This window comes from Gavia stellata, chromosome 30 (genome assembly GCF_030936135.1).
Source record: "Gavia stellata isolate bGavSte3 chromosome 30, bGavSte3.hap2, whole genome shotgun sequence".
In the NCBI taxonomy this organism is placed as follows: Eukaryota; Metazoa; Chordata; class Aves; order Gaviiformes; family Gaviidae; genus Gavia; species Gavia stellata.
The window spans coordinates 2,906,766-2,925,970 of NC_082623.1; the positions used below are offsets into that span (position 1 = coordinate 2,906,766).

The 19,205-nt window shown below is 53.3% G+C and overlaps 2 protein-coding genes across 2 annotated transcripts; one reads left to right on the plus strand and one right to left on the minus strand.

Annotated features, from left to right (window-relative positions):
* Positions 1–800: 800 nt before the first annotated feature.
* On the minus strand, positions 801–11,262 carry ZNF76 (zinc finger protein 76). The gene is made up of 14 exons (XM_059831139.1): positions 11,231–11,262; positions 9,838–10,029; positions 8,413–8,493; positions 7,602–7,679; positions 7,257–7,459; positions 5,821–5,937; positions 5,335–5,410; positions 4,852–4,977; positions 4,327–4,506; positions 3,813–4,046; positions 3,264–3,400; positions 2,325–2,477; positions 2,097–2,210; positions 801–1,748 (listed from the first exon to the last, which is right to left on the minus strand). Exons 2-14 carry the CDS (start codon positions 9,908–9,910, stop codon positions 1,644–1,646), a joined length of 1,677 nt encoding a protein of 558 aa, XP_059687122.1. The 5' UTR covers positions 9,911–10,029; positions 11,231–11,262; the 3' UTR covers positions 801–1,643.
* Positions 11,263–12,207: 945 nt separating this feature from the next.
* RPL10A (ribosomal protein L10a) lies at positions 12,208–15,896 on the plus strand. Its single transcript, XM_059831179.1, has 6 exons — positions 12,208–12,236; positions 12,456–12,530; positions 12,653–12,733; positions 13,090–13,238; positions 14,195–14,367; positions 15,695–15,896. The coding sequence occupies exons 1-6, from the start codon at positions 12,232–12,234 to the stop codon at positions 15,863–15,865; spliced, it is 654 nt and encodes a 217-aa protein (XP_059687162.1). The 5' UTR covers positions 12,208–12,231; the 3' UTR covers positions 15,866–15,896.
* The last annotated feature ends 3,309 nt before the right edge of the window (positions 15,897–19,205 follow it).

The following is a 19,205-nucleotide window of genomic DNA, read 5'->3' on the forward strand; positions in this document are numbered from 1 at the left end:
GTAACCCTTTGCTAGCTCAGCCTAGAGATCAAAAGCTTTCACGGCATTTGTGTTCTACGGAGAGAAATCCCCTCCCTGACTCAAACAGCAGCTTCTGCTTCTGGGATTCAAATGAGGAGCTTCCCCTCGCAGCAGGAGCACGGGCTATGCCTTCTGGAAAGGCTCCAGCCCTGCTTGTTTTGGGATCAGTCGCACCTAGGAAGGCACTCGGAGATCGAGCCTGCTGCAGCCTTCCCAGGTTATACCCGTTCCTCGCCTGCAGAAACCTCTTCCTCTGCAAACTCCTCGGGTATATAAAAAAAATAAACCACCTGATTCTGTGGTGCTCTCTGCGCTGGCTTTGTCTGCAAACTGCCCGGGGCAGAGGGACGCAGGAGAGGGGCTGAGGTGACTCCTGCTGGGTTGAGGAAGCCAGCCCAGGTCTCTCCCCAGCTCAGAGGGTTGTAAGATGTGTTTGCAGACACATTTTTTGTATCAAGTGACACAATTCCCTAAATCTAGGCTTGCAAGAGCCCTTGGAAGAGCCAAGGCCTGGTTTGAGATTCAGGAGACAGCTCTTAGCCACTCTAAGACAACGCTGAGAGCTCAGAAGCTACAACTTCTCTTGCTCGCACCCCTCCTCAATGCTGTTTTTGGACAATCACTGCTTTGGCAGGGCACTTTCGGTCAATTCAACAAATCTCCCGAACTTCCTTAATCTTTCATCTGCAACCAGTAACACCCATCCCACGTTCTGCCAGCCACTGGCCCAGGGACTGAAAGAGAAAAAAGGTGCTTTTTTTAAAAAAGAAAATTTTTAATTTGTTTTTATTTCAACTCAGTATTTACATCCAAGCCTAGCTCAGCCCACAACAAGTGCTGGTTGGCTTTGGTGGAGGGAGCGCTTCGCTCTGCTCCACAGCGCCGAGCCTGCCAAGGAAGTTTGCTCGAGAGCAGAGTGTGATAAAGAGATGGGAGAACTGCTGCCGGAGCCAGCCCGGGTGCTCGCTCCAGCATCAGGAACTCGTCACCACTCCAGAATGGAGCCCAGGACAGCCTGGGCTTGCTTTGATGGGGCTTTATCGCTTCTGTGCACATGCTGCCCACTTGCCCCTTCCCTGGCAGGGTGGGCAGGAAAGGGGAGCTGTTGGACCATTCCTGGAGGCAGAGGGCAGGAAGTGCCTCTCCAAAAATATTTTGCACTCCCAGAGCCTGCTGAAATCTCTGTAGTTCCCCCTCTACTGCAGAAGACGGGCAGGTCTTAGAAATCTCAGCCATGAAGAAATAAATACTAGAAGACACAATCTGCCATCTCCTCCAGCCAGAGGGAGTCAGTGCCCAAGGCAGGGAGCAGGAAATTTGCTGCTCAGAGCCCAGGAAAACAGTGGAGCCTCCAGGAGAAGGCAGCAGCCAAGTATCTTTGACATCCCTCCTCAGAGAGAAGGGCCCTTGGAACAGGGTCACTCTGGTAGCCCAACGCTGCCAGCATCAGCTCTCACCGCCTGCGCGGTGCACAGGCTGGCCGCTGGTCTCGGACGCCTTCCCTCGCTTGCGCGCCGCACCTCTTCTGCGCGCCAGCTGGCCCGGTTCCTGCAGTTCCCGCCGTCCCCACGGAGAACAGGCTGGGGCTGCCGGCTCTGCCTGCTGGGGGGCTCTGCAGGGTCTCAGCACCCGTTCTCAGACACAGCTGCGTCAAGCGTTACAGGTTCACGCTGGATGGCTGCTGCGGCCATGCTGATGGCTTCCTCCAGGCTCTGCTGCTCTTCTAACTAGCGGAGGAAAGGGAGAGAGATAACACTGTCCTCCCAAAAAGTGGGCTCAGGAGGCGCAGGCTCGCTCAGGGCAGCCCCCAGCAGGGCAGAGGTACGAGGGATTGGCAGTGGGTGACACAGGGAGAAAGCGACAGGGCAAAGCAGAGACACGGCTACGATGGGGAAAGGCTGTTTACAAAGGAGCATTCTGTAATCCAGTTCCGCTCTCCTCTATACACAGGGCACCTGGGAATTAAGGAGCAAGCACCCTGGCCAAGAGCAGATGCGGCAGAGCAAGAGGGCAAGTGCTGAAGCCAGCGGGTGGACAGGGGAACGAAGGGGAAGGCAGCAGGAGCTGCGTGGTACCTGCACTGCTATGTGGGTGCCGTTGGCAGTAGCCAGCAATGCCACCTGCTGATGACGGAGGGATGTGATGGCCGATTCTTCAGACATGACTGCCCCAGAAGTGACTATGGTAACCTAGGAAAAATTAAAGACAAAAACCAATCGTGTTTTAAAAGAAAATGCAATTCCCTTCTAGCAGGCAGTTGGTTTCTCTGCAGGGAAAAGGGAAGATCCCAGTTTTGTCCGTACCGGCTCCGTCCCGGTGCCATCCGTGTTGGCCACAGTCACGGTGTGCGTGTCACTAGCTGCGAGCTCTTCCTCGGGCACGGCGAGGGCACCGCTCTGCGTCACCATGCTGATTGCACTGCCCAGGGCCTGCAGGTCTTCTTGCGACAAACTGACCTGGGCAGGATAACAGCGGATGCTCTCAGCCAGGATGGCTCCTCAGGAAGCCTTATGCAACTCCGGAGTTTAGCAACACAAAGGTCTCAATAAGGATGAAATATTCTCTCTGCCTCTGCATGCAAGACCTAGGGCACAGAAAACTCCAAGGGCTTTGCCCAGGGTCATGGACAGAATCGATGGAGAACTCACAGACCTCAGGTTTCCAGCCCTCCCCCTTCTACCACACCTCCCATTCAGCATCTTCTCTCCAGGCCTTGAAGCGACAGCTTGCGCATCGCTGCAGCAAGCAGCATCTCAGACCAAGAGGAAACACGTGTTACTCGCAGCAGCTGTTTCCTTTGCCCCATGCCACAGAAGGGAGTTTTTCCCAGTCAGCACATGGGCAGCTGGTGGAGGGAAGTACAAGAAAAGCACTGCCGTATACAAACGATGGAAAAAACCAATCTCCAAATCCAGCCTGTGTCAGCAGAGATTGGGAGCTGCCTCTCGACAGCTGGCCGGGAGGCGAGGGCTGCCAGGCACTGCACGCAAGCCTGGGCAAATGCCTGCAAGACCCCGTCCAGCAAGAAGGCGAGTCGGGGACCAGAGGCCCGTTCTTTACCCTCCATATCAAGACTGCAGCAGTGGGGTAAGGCTGTAAGGAGGAAGCCCTCATGACAGACAGAGCCCATGAAGCCCCAGTGTCTGTTTTATGCTGAAAAAAGCCTTAAAAGAGAACGCCAAGGCTCGGTAGAGGCAGAATTACTCCGTTACTGCTGTGCCCCAGGGTGTCAGTGTCCATACCTGCTCTGTCCCATCCTGAGAGATAAGCGAGACCTGCGTAGGCATACCATCATCATCTTCCTCTTCATCTTCCTCCATCTCTGACAGGAAAGCAATATGCTGGCTCTTCAGAGGGGAGCCTCTGTCAGCAGCAGCAGCTGAGTCACAGAAGGGGAAAAGCAAAAGGGGTGAGAGAAGTGCTAACCAGAGCGTGAAAGCACACGCGTGACCCCGGGACCTGCCTGTTCCCTGAAGGGCCAGCACCGAAGAGCACAAGATCATGATGACAACAGCCCAGCACTGGCCTGGGAAGAAGAGTCTTTCTTTACCTCTCCCCGTGCTACAGAATGGGCAGGAGTCTGTTCCCAACCCCTGACATACAGCAAGGACCATGGGAAGCCCTTTACTCTCGTCTGTGACACAGATCTGGGATTGATGGGGGAGGCAGGAGGCCACGGCACAGCCTGGTCTGAGAGGAGAGCGGCTGCAGGCTCTTGCTGTCACCTCTCTCCCCATTGCCACACGGCCTGACCCAAGCCTGCCGCAGGTGATGGCAGAGTGGTTGCTCACCTTCCAGCTGCTGCTGTTCGTAGAGGGCCTGTTCGCTCTCCTCCGTGGCCTCCAGCTCACCGTGGCTGCTGCGCTTGTGCATGGCCAGCGTGGAGGTCTGGCGGTAGGTCTTCCCACAACTATTGCAGGTGTAGGGCTTGCAGTGCGTGTGGACCACGTGGTGCTTGTAGAGGCTGGAGTACTCTGTGAAGCGCTTTCCACAGCCTGGCACAGTGCACATGTACGGCTTCTCTCCTAGGGCAGAGACCGCAGAGCAGAGTTTAACCCACTCACTCTCCTCGTGCTCTGGGAAGGGATTCCCCATCAGGGGAAGACAGACCACTGGAACAATAATCAGCCCAATAAAGCAATTCCTATTTCCTTTAACTCCCTGGCTACCCCCAGATCTTCCCCTGCAATGCCGGGCCTGGAAATGACCATTTCAGTCCCACAGATTTCCCTGCTGCCACAGGCTGTCAGTGCAGCCAGATGACTGGGGAGGAGCTGTCTGCGTTTCACCCTCTCCTCTTCTTACCTGTGTGGATTCTCATGTGGTTCTTGTAATTGGTGGCACTGGTGAAGCCCCTTCCGCAGTTGGGCTCCGGACACATGTACGGCCGCTCACCTGTGTGCGTTCGGATGTGAACCTTGCGGATGTTGGATGTGGTAAAAGAGCGGCCACAGCCCACAAAGGGGCACTTGAAGGGACGCTCACCTGCATTGAGAGAGTAACGTGGATGAGAGTCCTGCTACAACACAGACACCTATATCCCTTTACTCCTCCACAGTATTAGAACAAGACCTCAGATCAGATCCAACTGCTGGCACATTTCCACTAGCAACACTGGCATCCCTACTCCTTTTACTCTGCTGTTCGTAACTGAGTTGAGAATCCCTAGTACTGCTTCTACTACCCATGTACTTCTGTCTGAAGACAACTTCAGCTCTGCCTTGCCTCACCCAAGATACAAAAAGGCATGTCCCGGACAAAGGCTGAAGCAGTACTTTATCTTGGAGACCCTTTTGACAGGGAGCTCAGTTCTTCTCCTGTACTGCTCACCTGTATGTGTCCGGATGTGTTTCTGTAGATCCCCAGAGGTTTTGAAGGCTTTGCTACACAAATCTTCTGGACACTTGTACGGTTTCTCACCAGTATGGGTTCTCAGGTGGCTCTTCAGCCCATAACCTGTCCAGGAAAGAAACCACAATTACATTTTATAACGAGAAGGAAATATTGTGGCAAGCTGTGTATCACCTCTCAGTTCATGCATTTTTGAATGGCTGTCTTGTGTCTGCAAAGCTGAAGGGGAAAAAAATATCCAAACAGCCTCACAACACCACTGACAACTCAGCTTCTTCCTGTAACCCCTTTCATCTGTCCGTAATCAATCAAGTCCTGGGCAGTCTCCCATGTTGCAATTCCTTCTCAGAAGGCTTTAAAGGCTATGCTCATTGTGCTCTGCTGGAAAAAAGCCAGGGCTAATACCCAAGAATGGTTTGGACTGGAGAGAAAACAAAATTTGCTCAAAAGAGAAATTGTTACCTGTAGCAAATGCTTTCCCACAGCTTGGGAAGTCACACGTATATGGCCGGTCACCTGTGTGAGCACGTTCATGTACCTGGAAAAGAAAGAACAGGTCCCTAAAATGAGGTGCAAGACAAGGAGGAAGGAAAACAGTGTGGAGAAATCTAGCTGGCGGAGAGAATCTGAAGTTCTCTGCTGGATTTCACCTCGGCTAATTAACACATCTGGATCTCTCATGGGTCAAAGCCTCTTCTCACTGATATATTCCATTTGACTTTTTCCAAATTACAAATGCTTTCTCCTGGTTCTTCAAGGTTGAAAGCATCTCCCCAAAGACCTGAGACAGAAACTCACTGCAGAGTGATGTGCTGCTGCCCTGAACTTTTCCCTGCGGAGAGCCAAGCACACAGCTCAGCCTTTTGTATAGCAGCATTCTGATCTGGCACTATAACACGGGGATATGTCTGGTCTGCACACTGCGTAACTGCATGTCACCTGCTTTACCTTTAGATGGTGGGCGGTGGTATAGAGGCGGCCACAGCCTTTGTACCCACAACGGAAAGCTCTACTGCTGACCTGCTGCCCCTTCTCATTGCCGCGCACTTCCTCCTCCCGCAAATCCTGCCAAGAGATGAATGGAAATTAATCCAGCGAACCACTACAGCAGGCTTCGCAAAGCCCACACAAATCATTTCCCTCCTTGACATACATATGCACTCCTTCAGTTATCCTCACAAAAACATGTTCCTACAAACACAGCTTGTGCACATATGGTAAAACCCAGGTGACAGAGCAGGGGTCTAGGAACCAGGATTTCCTGTTCCCACCTCCAAACTCACTGGGTGTTCTCAGACACATAACTCACCTCTCTGTGCTTCACTTAGCTCATTTCTAAAACTTGCAGCTAATATATTTGCTAACCTTGCAGAGAAGCCACAGAGCTTTTTTAATTACTAGCTGGCAAAGCGCTCTGCATGAAAGGCAGTTCAGCCTAGTTTTAGAAATGCATCACTGAAAAATCCAGACCTGGGGAGGGACATCGCTGGAATCCTCACTCTTCGTATGGCAGGTGTCTGTCACTCCCTCCTCTTCCTCATCAGACACCTACAAGCAAAGAGGCATGGGGACTGTTCATACCTCCCTGTACAGCGTGGAGCAGGTGAGCAACCCAAGCAGAAAGGCATTCACATCAGCAGTGCCACCCCACTCTTCTCCAGAGAGCGAGAGGGGGCTGGTCCTACCACAGCAGAAAGGTTTCCATCGGCAAACCTCAATGCTGCCCAGCTGGGCACTGTATCGGCACACTCCTGGTAGCCCCTTCTCCCACAACACCATGAAGATGGGAGAAAACGGCAGCACCAAAGACATTCAGATGGAGCACTGCAGTGACAACACGTTAGGATCTGAAGCTATTTTGGTTTTTGAGGCCTTTGTCAACATGGGAAACAGTGGCCATAACTTAGCCACTCCTGACACGTAAAAGGTTGTCTTGATCTGCTGCCTGAATCGTTTGTGGAAGAGAATAAATATCATACCCAGGTGGCATTATGAGAAACCTAGCAAACAGCAAGAAAACACCTTCAAGGAGGGACATATACAGCCAGAAAAAGATCCAAGCTGTATCACTGCAGCTCTCTGCTCTTCCCAAATCTGTGCCTGCAGCAGGTTAAGAGTAAAAGGCCCAGCACTAGCCGGGAACTAGCTAGAGGGTCCAGCAGTAAACTGCCCCGTTCTAGGTCCTTAACTGTCAGCCACCTGTGAAAGTGCCACCACTGACAGGAGCCCTGTCCAGTTTCTCTTCTCAAAGCTGGCATTGCTGCAAAACAAATATACAGAAGTACTAATGAAGGGAGGCCACTGAAACCCCAGGCAAAACGTGGGCTACTATACCAGCCCCTCAGAGCTGCTGGCAGACCATGAAAGAAGCGTTGAGTCCTCACCTTACTGGCGTATTGCTTTAATGCATTAATAGTCTCAACATCAAAGGCATCATCTTCCTCCTCTCCAGCCAACTCCTCCAGCCCAGTTTCTGCCTGCACTTCCAGGATGGTGCTGCCAGGTGGCATGACGACAGGACGATGTACGTAGGCAGTGGAGCCATCCTCCAGGTGGACGGCCTCGAAGGTGCTGGGGTCATAACTTTCTGCAAGAGAAAACCAATAAAATCAAATGTAAAAGAGCTGCTGAGTGCGAGGCACTCTTCATCTCCCTGAGCCTTGGAAATCTGCAACACTTTAGCAGCTTCTGCTCCAGCTGCCAAGGGAAAAACAGGGAACACGCTTTACCTTTAGCTGTGTTGTGTATGTAGGCCATACTGCCATCTTCCAACACTACTGGCTGACCATCTTCAAAAGCCACAGACTCTAAAAGAAAAGAAAAAATCCACACACCTTATTGGAAGTCTCAGTGGGTTTCAAGCAACCTTTTAAAAACAGAAAAGGGAGGTGGCATACAAGGAACTTGGAAGGGCGAAGGGAGGACTGCCCAGAGCAACGGAGTTCTTTCTACTTGCCCTTTTACACCTTATCGTGGCTGGGAGGATTCACGTGAAGTGAATTCCCATCACTTCTCAGATTAGTGTCACCTCATTTCAGAGGTGACATTGGCTGATGGGCCAACAACCAAGGTGACACTTCTTCCATCAACGCCCTCCCTCCTCCCCCAAACACCTAGTCCAGAAGTAATATATTATCTCATAGTTCAGAGGAAATTCCTGTCCAACTGCTCCCACTTTGTTTGGGCTCTGTAGTTGGCACAAACATATCACACAGCTTACTGGCCTTGCTGTAGACTTGTGATCTGTCAGACTGACAACTGTGAGAGAGCCCACAGGTGAAACAACACTTAACAAACATTTGCTTACAGCACCAGCAAATTTGCCTTCTTGTCAGATTGCGAAAAAATTTGCAGGAAATCACATGTTCTATGTCCTTGCTTATCCAGTCTCAAAACCATAGGCAAGGGAAAAAACCCTACACCTATATGGACTTCTTAAAGCTAGAGCTAATAGAGGAGCCCGATTGTTGGAACACAGACAATTGCAGTTACATGTACAACGTCCTTCTAAAAAGAAAGAGGTGAATTTACAGTCCTCACCTTTCTGAACTGTCACCTGATGGATATAAGCGGTGGTCCCATCTTCAAGTTCAATGACCTGTCCTTCAATCAGTTTTTCACCTGAAACAGTTAAAAAAATGTCATCAGCACTGCCCGCAGAGTCCAGTCTTTCTGGTCCCACAAGCTGTCCCCTTTGCTGCATCTTCACAAGGAAACCAGTCCCACAGAAGACAGTGAAACCGTTACTTATAAGCTGTTATTTATCAAGCTTTCCCCTGAATAGCCACAGAGGCACTTAACTTCCCAGAAATGCTGGAGCCTCCCTTTCCTAGACAGGAGGATACAAGACAAAGAACCTCAGTCATCACTTGTTTACAAGCTGCCCTTCACAGCCCTGTAAGCCAAGAAGCAGAATGAATGATGTGCGCCAAGCGTTTTGGATCTAAAGTAGAAAGCAATTATGCTTGTGCTGGAGAAAAATTCAACTGGGAGCTTTTAACGGCATCAGCAGGGGCCTGAAGATTTATTTTGTTCTACTTTGGTGGAGGATCAACTCTTGGAGAAAAATTACAGGACCTAAAGGGACCTCAAGTGTTGCAACCCTCGATGGGTCGTGAAGACTGGACTCTTAAAATAACGTAACTCTGAGTGACCCTATAATATTTTAGTTACCAAATTATTTTGATGCAGAGAGGACATTGCTCTATCCCAACTGAACATGAGGAATCCAGGTTGCTTTCACCTGGTGCACAATGTTTGGGGGCGGGTCACAAAACCTAGAGGTTTTCAAGGAAGTCCAACCCCACACATGAATTAACTTGCAGTGAGTTCGCACAGAAAAGAAAGCAAGAGAGCAATCCCCAGGACATGAAGCCTCACAACTCAACTATCCCGTTCCGCAGGCTGGGAAACAGCGTGTCCCTTTTCTCAGGAACAGTGGGTGGTGAAAGAAGCAGCACCTCACAAACACCAAAATAAGGGCAGGTGTTGAATTTGACACCGATATCACTTCAGTTAACCACCGCTGAGCTCAGCACCCCTTTGAGCGAGAAAAGCACTACTGTGAACCAAATTCTATGCATCTCAGTGAAGTAAAACATCCTGCTTAGCTTCAGGGGAAGTTTTGGTTGAACAGAGTCCTGCAGGCCATAACGTGAACTCCGTTTCCCCAGTCACCCTGGAAAGACCAGGGCTCACTCTAGTCTGAGCAGAACCTTCATTTTCTACAGCAACAGCTCTGCCATCTCCAAAGCTTTATTTCCAAACCAGAGGAATGTTTTATTTCTGCTGCGTCACTCTTCTGTGCAAATCTAACAGATAGCTGCTAGCTTCCTATACAAAGCCACCGCACAAGACGTATGACAGCTCGCATGCCATGAGGGCACTTCTGATAAGTCTGACTTTAATTTCACAGGGTCAATCATCAAGAGACTTTTAGACTTCACAGCCCAAAGGAACTGTTACCTTTGACAACCTGCTGAATGTAGGCTGTCGTCCCGTCACTAAGGGTCACTGCTTGCAAGCCCAAACTCTCCATCCTGCCCCAATGACTGGTCCTCAGACATGAAGTTCACTTTACTCAGCGTGCTCGCAGAGAGCACCAGGACCCAGAGCAAGAGGTTTGTGGAACAGCGGGTTGTCTTCTTTGTTGCAAGCCTTAAATAAAAAGAACAATTCAAATTTTATTTTCTCCCAACATATGCATACTCACTTTTGTACATTAAGAAAGGCTTGAATGGCAAACTATTTTGGAGATTATAAACTGGACAAAAGATGCACCCTTCCCACACCAATGGCAGGCAGGGCTAACAATCTATTCCACAGACAAATATAAGATAAAGCTTATCAAGCCAGTGAACTGACAGATGCTTTTTAGAGATAGTGTAGACGGCACATTCAAGCCCTTCCCATCCTCCAAATAATCTGCAGGAAAGGTTTCCGAGTACTTTAAAGTCTGAACCTACAGGCTGAGGGTGTTCCGTGCTCCAAGAGACAGAGGCAGGATGATGAGCTTTGTCCCTGGAAGCATCCTCATTCTCTCCTCCCTTTCCTGTCTAATTCCGGCCTTCTGAGGAACAGAATTTCGGGCCATAAGCAGATGATGTTAAAACATCCACACCCCCGCGAGAACATTGTGGCTAAAGAGGCACTCTGCTGACAGATTACCTTTAAAAGCAGCTGCAGTGGATTCTTCGTGAGTAACCCCTGAGATAGGCTAATAGTTTATCATTTTGATTTCAAGGAACAAGCCTGACCGCTCTGTCTGTCACTGCAGCACCCAGGGGTGCAGCCAGGCTTTGTGCCACGCTTAGTGCCCTCTACCCAAGTGCTCCCTACACCCGACAGACAGCTCCTCCCCAGCTGCAGCAGACTCTGCCTGCTTTTAGGGCTGACACCTCCGGAGGGGCATTGCAGCTCGTTTCTCAGCGAAGGCTCCATCCCAGCAGGGTCGCTGGGGAGTAGGGCCCCTTTCAGCTGCTATGGCTGCCATGCAAACCCATGTCAGCGCTGCTGGAGGGGCCGCGACCCCCTGGAAGGGATGGGGCAGGCGCTGCCTGAGGAAAGCCAGGTGTAAGCTGCGGCGTGAAGCCACCCGGGGGTGCCAGGGGACGGTGCCTCCCGCGCCAGGACGAGCTGGGGACAAGGCAGGGCAGGGCCCGGCGCCATGGCGAGCCCTGAGGGGAGCGGCGGGGCGGGGCAGGCCCAGGTGCCCTGGGGGTGGCGGGGAGACGTGGCGGGCCCTTCCCCGAGTTGTTAGCCAGGGAGGTGGCGGCAGCAGCTCGCCGGAGCCCGGTTGCCCCTCGGCCGCCATCTCCCCCCCTCCCCTCCGGCCTCCCCCACCACCACTGACACCGACCTGAGGAAACCCGACCAGAGCCGAGTCCGCCGCCTGACCGCCATGCACCGGGGCCCGGCCCCTGCTCGCCCCGCCCCGCAACCCGCATAGCGACAGAGCTCACCGCCGCGCCTCAGCCGCCCCCCGCCCGCCATCCAGGTTCCGGGGCACCGCGGCACCGCCCCCCGGAACTGGGCTAGCAAGGCCAGTTTAGGAAGAGCGAGGCGCTGGGCAGTCAATGCGCATGAGCACAGCGTAGCGGCGCATGCGCAGTACCCACATTGAAGCCAAAAGGCTTAGCTCGCCCTCAAGGGCTTTGCCCTGGGGCAGGCCCTTCACAGCCGGCGGGCAGCGCGGGCCTTCAGCGGGTCCCTGCGCATGTAAACTTAATAACGAGGTTTTATAGCACTGAGGCCCAAGAGGGGGAACCTGTCCCAGCAGCAAGGCTCACGCAGGGGCTGCGTCCCGGCTCCTTTCCGGCGGCTGCTGATGTGGGGCCGGGGCTCCCGGGATGCACACCCTCATCACTGCGCTGCCAAGGGATGGAGGAGCGCCTGGCCTGGTAGGCTGAGACAGGAGGCAAAGAGAGCACAGCCGTTCGTTTAACAACGAAGGAGATGCGGACAGGGAACTGTCCGCCGACCGGAGCCGAGAGGCGGGGAAGCCGGTACAGCCCTCCAGCACCACACTCCGCCACTCCCAGCATGGCGGACACACCGTGCCACACTCCGCCGCTCCCAACATGGCGGACACACCGTGCCACACTCCGCCGCTCCCAACATGGCGGACACCGTGCCACACTCCGCCGCTCCCAACATGGCGGACACACCGTGCCACACTCCGCCGCTCCCAACATGGCGGACACACGGTGCCACACTCCGCCGCTCCCAACATGGCGGACACACCGTGCCACACTCCGCCGCTCCCAGCATGGCCCCACGCTGTCCAGTCTCGCGAGATCTGCCCCTATTTATAGCGCGCAAGGGGCGGGCCCGCCCTTTCGGTCCCGACCAGCCGCCGCCATGAGGTGGGTACCGGCCCGCCGCGCCATCCGCCTCCATCCGCGCCAGGCGGGCGGCCGCGGGGCGGTCCGAGCGGTTGGCGAGGGGCGGGCAGCGGGGGCCGGTCGCGAGGTAGCGCGGAGGGGCCGCGGTGGGCCCGGGGCCTTGTCCCCCCCCCCCCTCCGCGGCCTGCAGGAGGCCCAGGCAGGGTCAGCCCTGAGCCCGCGTTGTCTTCCCCCCCGCAGCAGCAAGGTCTCCCGCGACACGCTGTACGAGGCGGTGAAGGAGGTGCTGCAGGGCAGCAAGGTCAAGAAGCGCAAGTAAGAGCCCTGCGCCATGGCGGGACCAGGCCTGTGACAGGCCCCGGCGCTTGGCCGGGGTCCTGCTCTCCCCCAGCCCCGCTGGGCCCTCACCTGCACCGCTTTCCTCTCCCCTCCCTCAGGTTTGTGGAGACGGTGGAGCTGCAGATCAGCCTGAAGAACTACGACCCGCAGAAAGACAAGCGGTTCTCCGGCACCGTCAGGTTCGGCATCCTCTTGCTCCCACCCAGCCTTCGGCCTGTGCCCCCACGCTGCCGCCGGGCCCTGCCGCAGGGGCAGGCCGGCTGCCGCAGCAGGAGGACGCAGCGCTGAACCGCTCGGGTAGTTCAGACCACCCCGGCTAAGTGGGTGCGGCTGGACGGACCCCTACCCTGGGTCTTAAAACATGAGGGGAGGTGTGGGAGGCCCCTGTGCTGTCCCCACCGACCTGCTGGAGAAGGCAGGTTAGGAGCTGTGGAGGAAGATTGCCAGGCGCTGTGGTAAGGTATCTCCGCGATGGCTCCCATGGAAATCCGTGTGGCGCTGGCGGTTAGTGGTAATTCAGACCTTCCGTCCCCAGGCTGAAGTCAACTCCACGGCCCAAGTTCTCGGTCTGCTTGCTGGGGGACCAGCAGCACTGCGATGAGGCCAAAGCGGTTGACATCCCTCACATGGACATAGAGGCTCTGAAGAAACTCAACAAAAACAAGAAGCTGGTGAAGAAGCTGGGTGAGTGGGGCTGTGGATCAGGCTCTGAGTACCCGGGCTAACTTGGGAGGGCTGGGTAAGCAGGACAGTTTTCCCTGTGCTCAGATTTCCATGTCATGGTTAACTGCAGGGAATAGAAAGCTGACCAGAGTCAGCCTGAAGTACAGTATCTGTCTAGAAACTACCCAGAAGAGCCAAAAACCTGTTAGGAGTGCAGAAGATCTGACAGGTCAGCCCGCCAGGAGTGAGGTTGGTTGCTGTCCCCCGCAAGGGAGGGATATAGGAGAATTGTTCCTGTCTCCCTGAAAGTTCCACCCTTGGCTGGTGTTCCTCACTTGACTGATCAGGGAGCTGGAGTGCAGCAAAAACCAAGTAAAACTGAAGGCAAAAGTTTGATCTAGTCCTGCTGTGCTTAAACAAATAGAAGAAAATTTGCTTATTTTCACTTGGTAAGAGATAAAACCCTTCCCTCCCTGCAAAGCCAAAGTGATTTTGATACATACCTTAGGCAGACAAGAAAAACTTCCCACTCAATCCATAATTAGCCATGGAACCATACGCAATTAGGAAATGACAGAGGATACCACGGCTGCTAGCTAAACCTCCCCGAGATCTGTGATCCATCCATCCGCATGCATGCGGGCTGTGGTAGGAGGCTCCTGGTAGAGCTTGGAGTTCAGCGTTGGTCACCTGTGGCTCAACAAATGGCAGTTTCTTCAGTGAAATTAACTGTATAGAGTTAAGAGTGTGCTGTCAGGATGTGAAGCTGGGTTCTGGTGGGTTTGACTTGTTGCAGGAGTAATTTCTAGTATAATATTAATAAAAACAGTTTAGGTTCAGCTAGGCAGGACTCTGGGAATGTGGAAATGCACGTGTGGAAGGAAACGGAGCAGCGCAGTCCCAGCTGAGCTGTTAGTTTCAAGCTCAGTGTAGGAGCTGAGAGTCTGTCCTTACCTACATTGGTTCTCTCCTGGCAGCTAAGAAGTACGATGCCTTCCTGGCTTCCGAGTCCTTGATCAAGCAAATTCCTCGAATCCTGGGTCCGGGTCTGAACAAAGCCGGCAAATTCCCTTCTCTCCTCACTCACAATGAGAACCTGGTGGCCAAGGTTGATGAGGTCAAATCTACCATCAAATTTCAGATGAAGAAGGTAAAGCAGGGCTTTTCTTCTCCAAGGCAGCTGCATACCTGAGGGTTATTTGTGAGGGGGCGGTCACTTGTATGTGGCTGCCATCTCGGGTCTGGGCTGTAGGTGTCCCTCGAGCATCTTCCTAAAACAGTGGCCGGTGACAATCTCTGCAGCAAAGGGAGGCAGTACCCGCAGCATTCAGCTGCTAGCTGGCAAGGAGGTGTAATTTATCTGTGGTTGAAAGAGCTTAGAGCAGATGATTAGGAGATGATCTTGATGTTTCAATCCTGAGCACAATCAGTCATAATTAACACTTCTTCCAGTAAGTGGGTGACACTTGCAGGGTGGGGCCTGCAGGCCAGGCATGCCCCCGTGGGTCTGTGCACGCAGCAGTGCTTTGCCAGAGGCAAGTTTGGGACTTGACTCTGCAAGTGAACTTCGGAGCAGCTCTGCAGATAGTGGCTCTTGCTGTCAAGAGACGTCAAGGCGAGCTGACTCCCTAAAACCAAAATAACCCTGTTCAGGCATTTTGAATCTCGTGTCAGCAGTCTAAATGTGACTCATGGGTATTATTCAGAATTAACAGCTCTGCTAGCTGAGGTGCATCCTTGGACTCCAGCTGATCTGGGCCTGGGGGCACAACAACTGGGAGGACACAGCAAATGTGATAGTTTGCAAATGCTGGAGTGTTTTAAGTAACTGAGCTAATGATGTCCTGACACTTCGCCTGTCAGCTCGCTCATAAATCCTTTTGTCTTCAGCCTGTGGGGAACATCGCCTTACAAGCTCCTCCGCGAGGCTGGCAGGCAGGGGCTTGGCCTCTCCGCGTGTTATATGCGGAAAGAAAGGGCTGGTGCCTAAAACAAAAAGTGAAGCTGGCGCCATGCTTAGCAGTGAAGTTTGGAGCTAATCATCTGTGCTGCGCTGGGTTAGCGGTTTGCAGGGCACGTGCCAACACCGCCTGATGAGCGGGGTGTGGGAGCGGAGTTAAACCAGAGGTCTGCTCCCGCTCCAGCGCCAGTTCAGCACAGCTTGTTACACATCCTTCCTGGTTTCCCCATCTCTCAGTCACCTTTGCACTCTGAGGAAGCAAGCTGATGTTCAGAGATGGCATCCAGATGCTACCAGACACATTCATGGGAGCCACGTGCCAAATAGAATGAGCTCTGTGGAAACACCCATGGATAAGCTGGAGAAGTCATGTCCAGCTGACAGAATGTGAGATCATTTGATAGCCTGATGAGTTTAGGTCAGCGCTGGGCTGTTTTGTCAGTCGCTTGGCTCTAATCTTTGATGTTCCCACAAAACCTCTACCTGCACGAGTGACCCTGGTGTCCGTGTCCCCCAGGTGCTCTGTCTGGCTGTGGCCGTCGGTCACGTGAAGATGACAGAGGATGAACTCGTCTACAACATCCACCTGGCCATCAACTTTCTGGTGTCCTTGCTGAAGAAGAACTGGCAGAATGTCCGTGCTTTGTATATCAAGAGCACCATGGGGAAGCCCCAGCGCCTGTACTAATTGGGCAGCAATAAACTTTTAGGACAACCTACAGCTGTGTGGTTGGTTGCGTTCCTCCAAAGCTTCTTGGGAAGGGTTTGCTAAAGAGCTGCTTCCTTCCTTGTAGGAAGAAAGGTCTCGAATGCTGTGTTGAGCCGATAGGGACATGAATTCAGGTGGAATACTAGAGCTTTTTGAGGGGAGGAGCCTGGTCATTCTGTGTTCAGAGCAGAATGGGGAGGGGGAACAGCTCCACCCGCAGAACTGAGGTGGTTGCCACAGCTGAGGGTGCGCGTAGAACTGCTCAGCAGTCGTGCTGTACCCCCGAGATCCCCCAGCTCGCCCGCAGAGGGGACCCTTACCTTCTGCTGCCATCGCCTGAAGCCATCCTGCAGGCAGAGCTCTGTCCCATCCCAGCAGCCTCCCTGCTCTGGGGAGGTGGGCTGGGGAGCACTCGCATTTATAGGTTTCTGGGGCCGCAGGGGTGCTGCCCAGCAGCAGCTCGTGAGGACTTGATGGGCATCTTCCAGCTGCCCCCAGTTACCCGCAGGCTCCAGAGGAATGGAGGGGGCTGCGGGGTGGGAGCTGCAGCTCAGCAAGGAGGCTGGGGCCAAGGTAGAGTGTTTTCCATCCCCTCTGCTTCCTTCTGAGCTAGTCCCTGTCCAACTCCATGTTCTGGGCTAAAAATGAGATATGTTGCATCTAATTAATGTATATAAATAAATACATTGTGTAGTGACTGGTGAGCTTATGGAAGTGTGTAGCATTTAAGCTTCTGGAAAAAACCCCCAACCCTATGCCCTTGAAAAGAGCTCGTCTTAGCATCTGAGGGAACAAAACAATGAAAATAGCTTTGGATCCTGCTGTTCGAAACCTTTAAAATAAGCGTCAGAGCCAGTTTCTGAAAGATCAACACAACACCAAGAAATTCCATTTAATAATTAAAAAAAGACAATACAAAATGCAAACATTTCTTTTTACAAAGTTCAGATACATTTTTTTTCTTTTAATCAAGTGCAAATAACTTCATGAACTACATCTTTCTCATTACTTTAATCATTTTTGTTGGAGATGGTAAGTCGTGGCCCGCTGCAAAAGGCAGATATAAATATTCCAACATGAAAAAAAAAAAACCCCAAAAAACCAACAACCCTTATTCATGTTCATGGCATCAAAACATTCAATACATCCGAGAGGTGGCTGATGATGCAGTTTTCAGCCTTTCAAACCTTTTCTGAGTTGTGGGGGTGGGTGAAGAGAGGGGTTGAACTGCTGTGGGGTGGTTCTGGTGGCCCCGTGGACTTTTTTGGGGGTTTATTTGAGATATTTGGTGACAGGAGGAGGGGAGGTTACCAGGTGTCTTTGGCCATTACAGGAGGACGTGCCGCCCAGCTCACCCTTCCAAAACTGCTTTAGGGGAGCGGAGGTGGTTGGTGCAGTGACAACGGTGGCAACCGGGACACCCCGGGGCTCCGGGAGCCCCGGTCCCAGCAGGGTCAGAGCGACAGCAACCCCGCCGTTAAATCACAAAGAATTAATAAACTCTGTGAGCACGAGCGGCTGCATCGCCCCACCGCAGTGGGGTTAGTCATTCCCGGGTTGTTTTTATTTTTGCTGTTGTTGGTTTTTTTTTTTCTAAATATGAAAGACCCTTTCAACGGTCACTGCTCCACTGCGACTGCCCCAGAGCAATAAAAAAACCCCCTCCAAATCCTTACAACAGCTTTTGTGCATCAAAGCAGCTGCTTTCAGACACCAACCAAGTGACAAACAGCTCAGCCCACAGATGTTGAGCTTCCAAACAGGCTGGGAGCCGGGTGGCAGGAGGGGTAAATCCACAGCTGGGATGAATCAGGGCAGACTTTTCCAACCGACACATCTTGGGGACAAACCTCAGCCCCCTCTGCCAGCGCTCACCCAGCCCGCAGCCCCTAATAGAGCCCAGAAGCAGCTCTCGGGGTGCTGCAGCAGCACGGATCGAGGAGGGAAAAGACGGGCAAGCAGCTGTCTCCCGGTTTCGGCAAAGACTGACCCGGGGGGACGTGCAGAGCAATAAATAATTGGTTCATTAAGAGCAGGGCTCGCCCCAGATGTGGTGGAGGGGACAGCGAGAGACAAGCGGGGACGGAAAGGGGACCTGCCAATGGGAAAGCTGTAGGCAAGCTGACCCCATTTAGTCCTGGCAGCTCCAGGTCTTTGAGAGGATGAAGATGGGGATGAAGGGGCAGGGAGGTGACAGCTGAGAGCTGGTGGCAGGGCTGGAAAGGGAGCGAGGCCGGGGGAGGACGAAGAGGGGTGACCGGTGGCAGCGGTCTCCTGTCCCCAGGGGTCCTGTCTGGCTGCGTGAAGATGCCAGGGACAAACCCATTGGTGACATCCACCCGGCCATCGTCCCCAGCCGTGCCCGTCTGCAAATCTGGGGAAGGCAGGTGGCAGAGAAAGGGGGGGGCGGCAGGATGGGGTGCCCCCCCCGGATCCGCACCCTGGGGAGGGGCTCTGCAGCATCCCGGCAGGACGAGAGCACACGGAGGGACGGAGGCAAAAGGACCTGAAAGGGACCTGGAAGCAACGAAGCTTCCTCAGAACTGGGGAGGGTGCAGACCTCCATACCTGGGGGAGAAATTTTGGGGCTGAGCGGAGGGGCAGCTCCCCTCTCCTCCCAGTGTGCCCCCCCAGACCCTGCCTCGGGACCTGCCCCCGGGTCTCAGCTCATCCCTGAGCCCCGCAGGGAAGCAGAACAGTTTGTACCAGGTGACGAGGAGGTGACGGGGCTGAGTTTTGCATCCTCCTCGCAGCGGGACTTGAACAACCCACAAACCGCAGAGGATCAGCCCGAAAGCACACGGCCACCCCAGCCGCTCCATCCCCTCCATGGACGGACCGAGACGCCTCGAACCCCCTGCAAAAACTCACCCCATCACACGCCGAGCAGGAGAGGCACCATCTCCCCCCCTGAACAGGGGTTTTTATCGGGGACAAACACGGCAGAAAAGGTTGCAAGGCCTGAAAACGGCATCCCGCCGGTCAGCGGCAGCCCAGGGCTGGGTTTGCTTTGGATGGGTGGGTTTTTTTTTTGTTACAAACGCACATTCTCATTTCTCAGGCAGGTATAAATATTGTCGTTTCTAGTAGAAAAAAACACTTCCCTCTAAATAATATAAAGAAGACTCAAATGATTGCACTTAATACATATGAAAAAGGTAGAAAGGAGGATATCCTAGTGCACAAACATTTACTCCTGCTCTTCACAAAGCTTGCTTTTCCGAGTTACTCTTTGGCAGAGCTTGTAAGAAAGTCTGGCTTCTTGGCACAAGTGTCTGGGGTGTGTGGGGGGGAAAAAACCCGAACCCGGCTGAAAGTC

Coding starts and splice junctions, on each gene's coding strand:
- ZNF76 (XM_059831139.1), bottom strand. CDS start 9,910: ATGGAGAGTTTGGGCTTGCAAGCAGTGACCCTTAGTGACGGGACGACA. Junction 2,478..3,263: donor CTCAGGATGGGACAGAGCAG/GTATGGACACTG, acceptor TATCCTGCCCAG/GTCAGTTTGTCGCAAGAAGA. Junction 2,211..2,324: donor ATGGCACCGGGACGGAGCCG/GTACGGACAAAA, acceptor AATTTTTCCTAG/GTTACCATAGTCACTTCTGG.
- RPL10A (XM_059831179.1), top strand. Junction 12,734..13,089: donor CGGTTCTCCGGCACCGTCAG/GTTCGGCATCCT, acceptor TTCCGTCCCCAG/GCTGAAGTCAACTCCACGGC. Junction 14,368..15,694: donor TCAAATTTCAGATGAAGAAG/GTAAAGCAGGGC, acceptor CGTGTCCCCCAG/GTGCTCTGTCTGGCTGTGGC.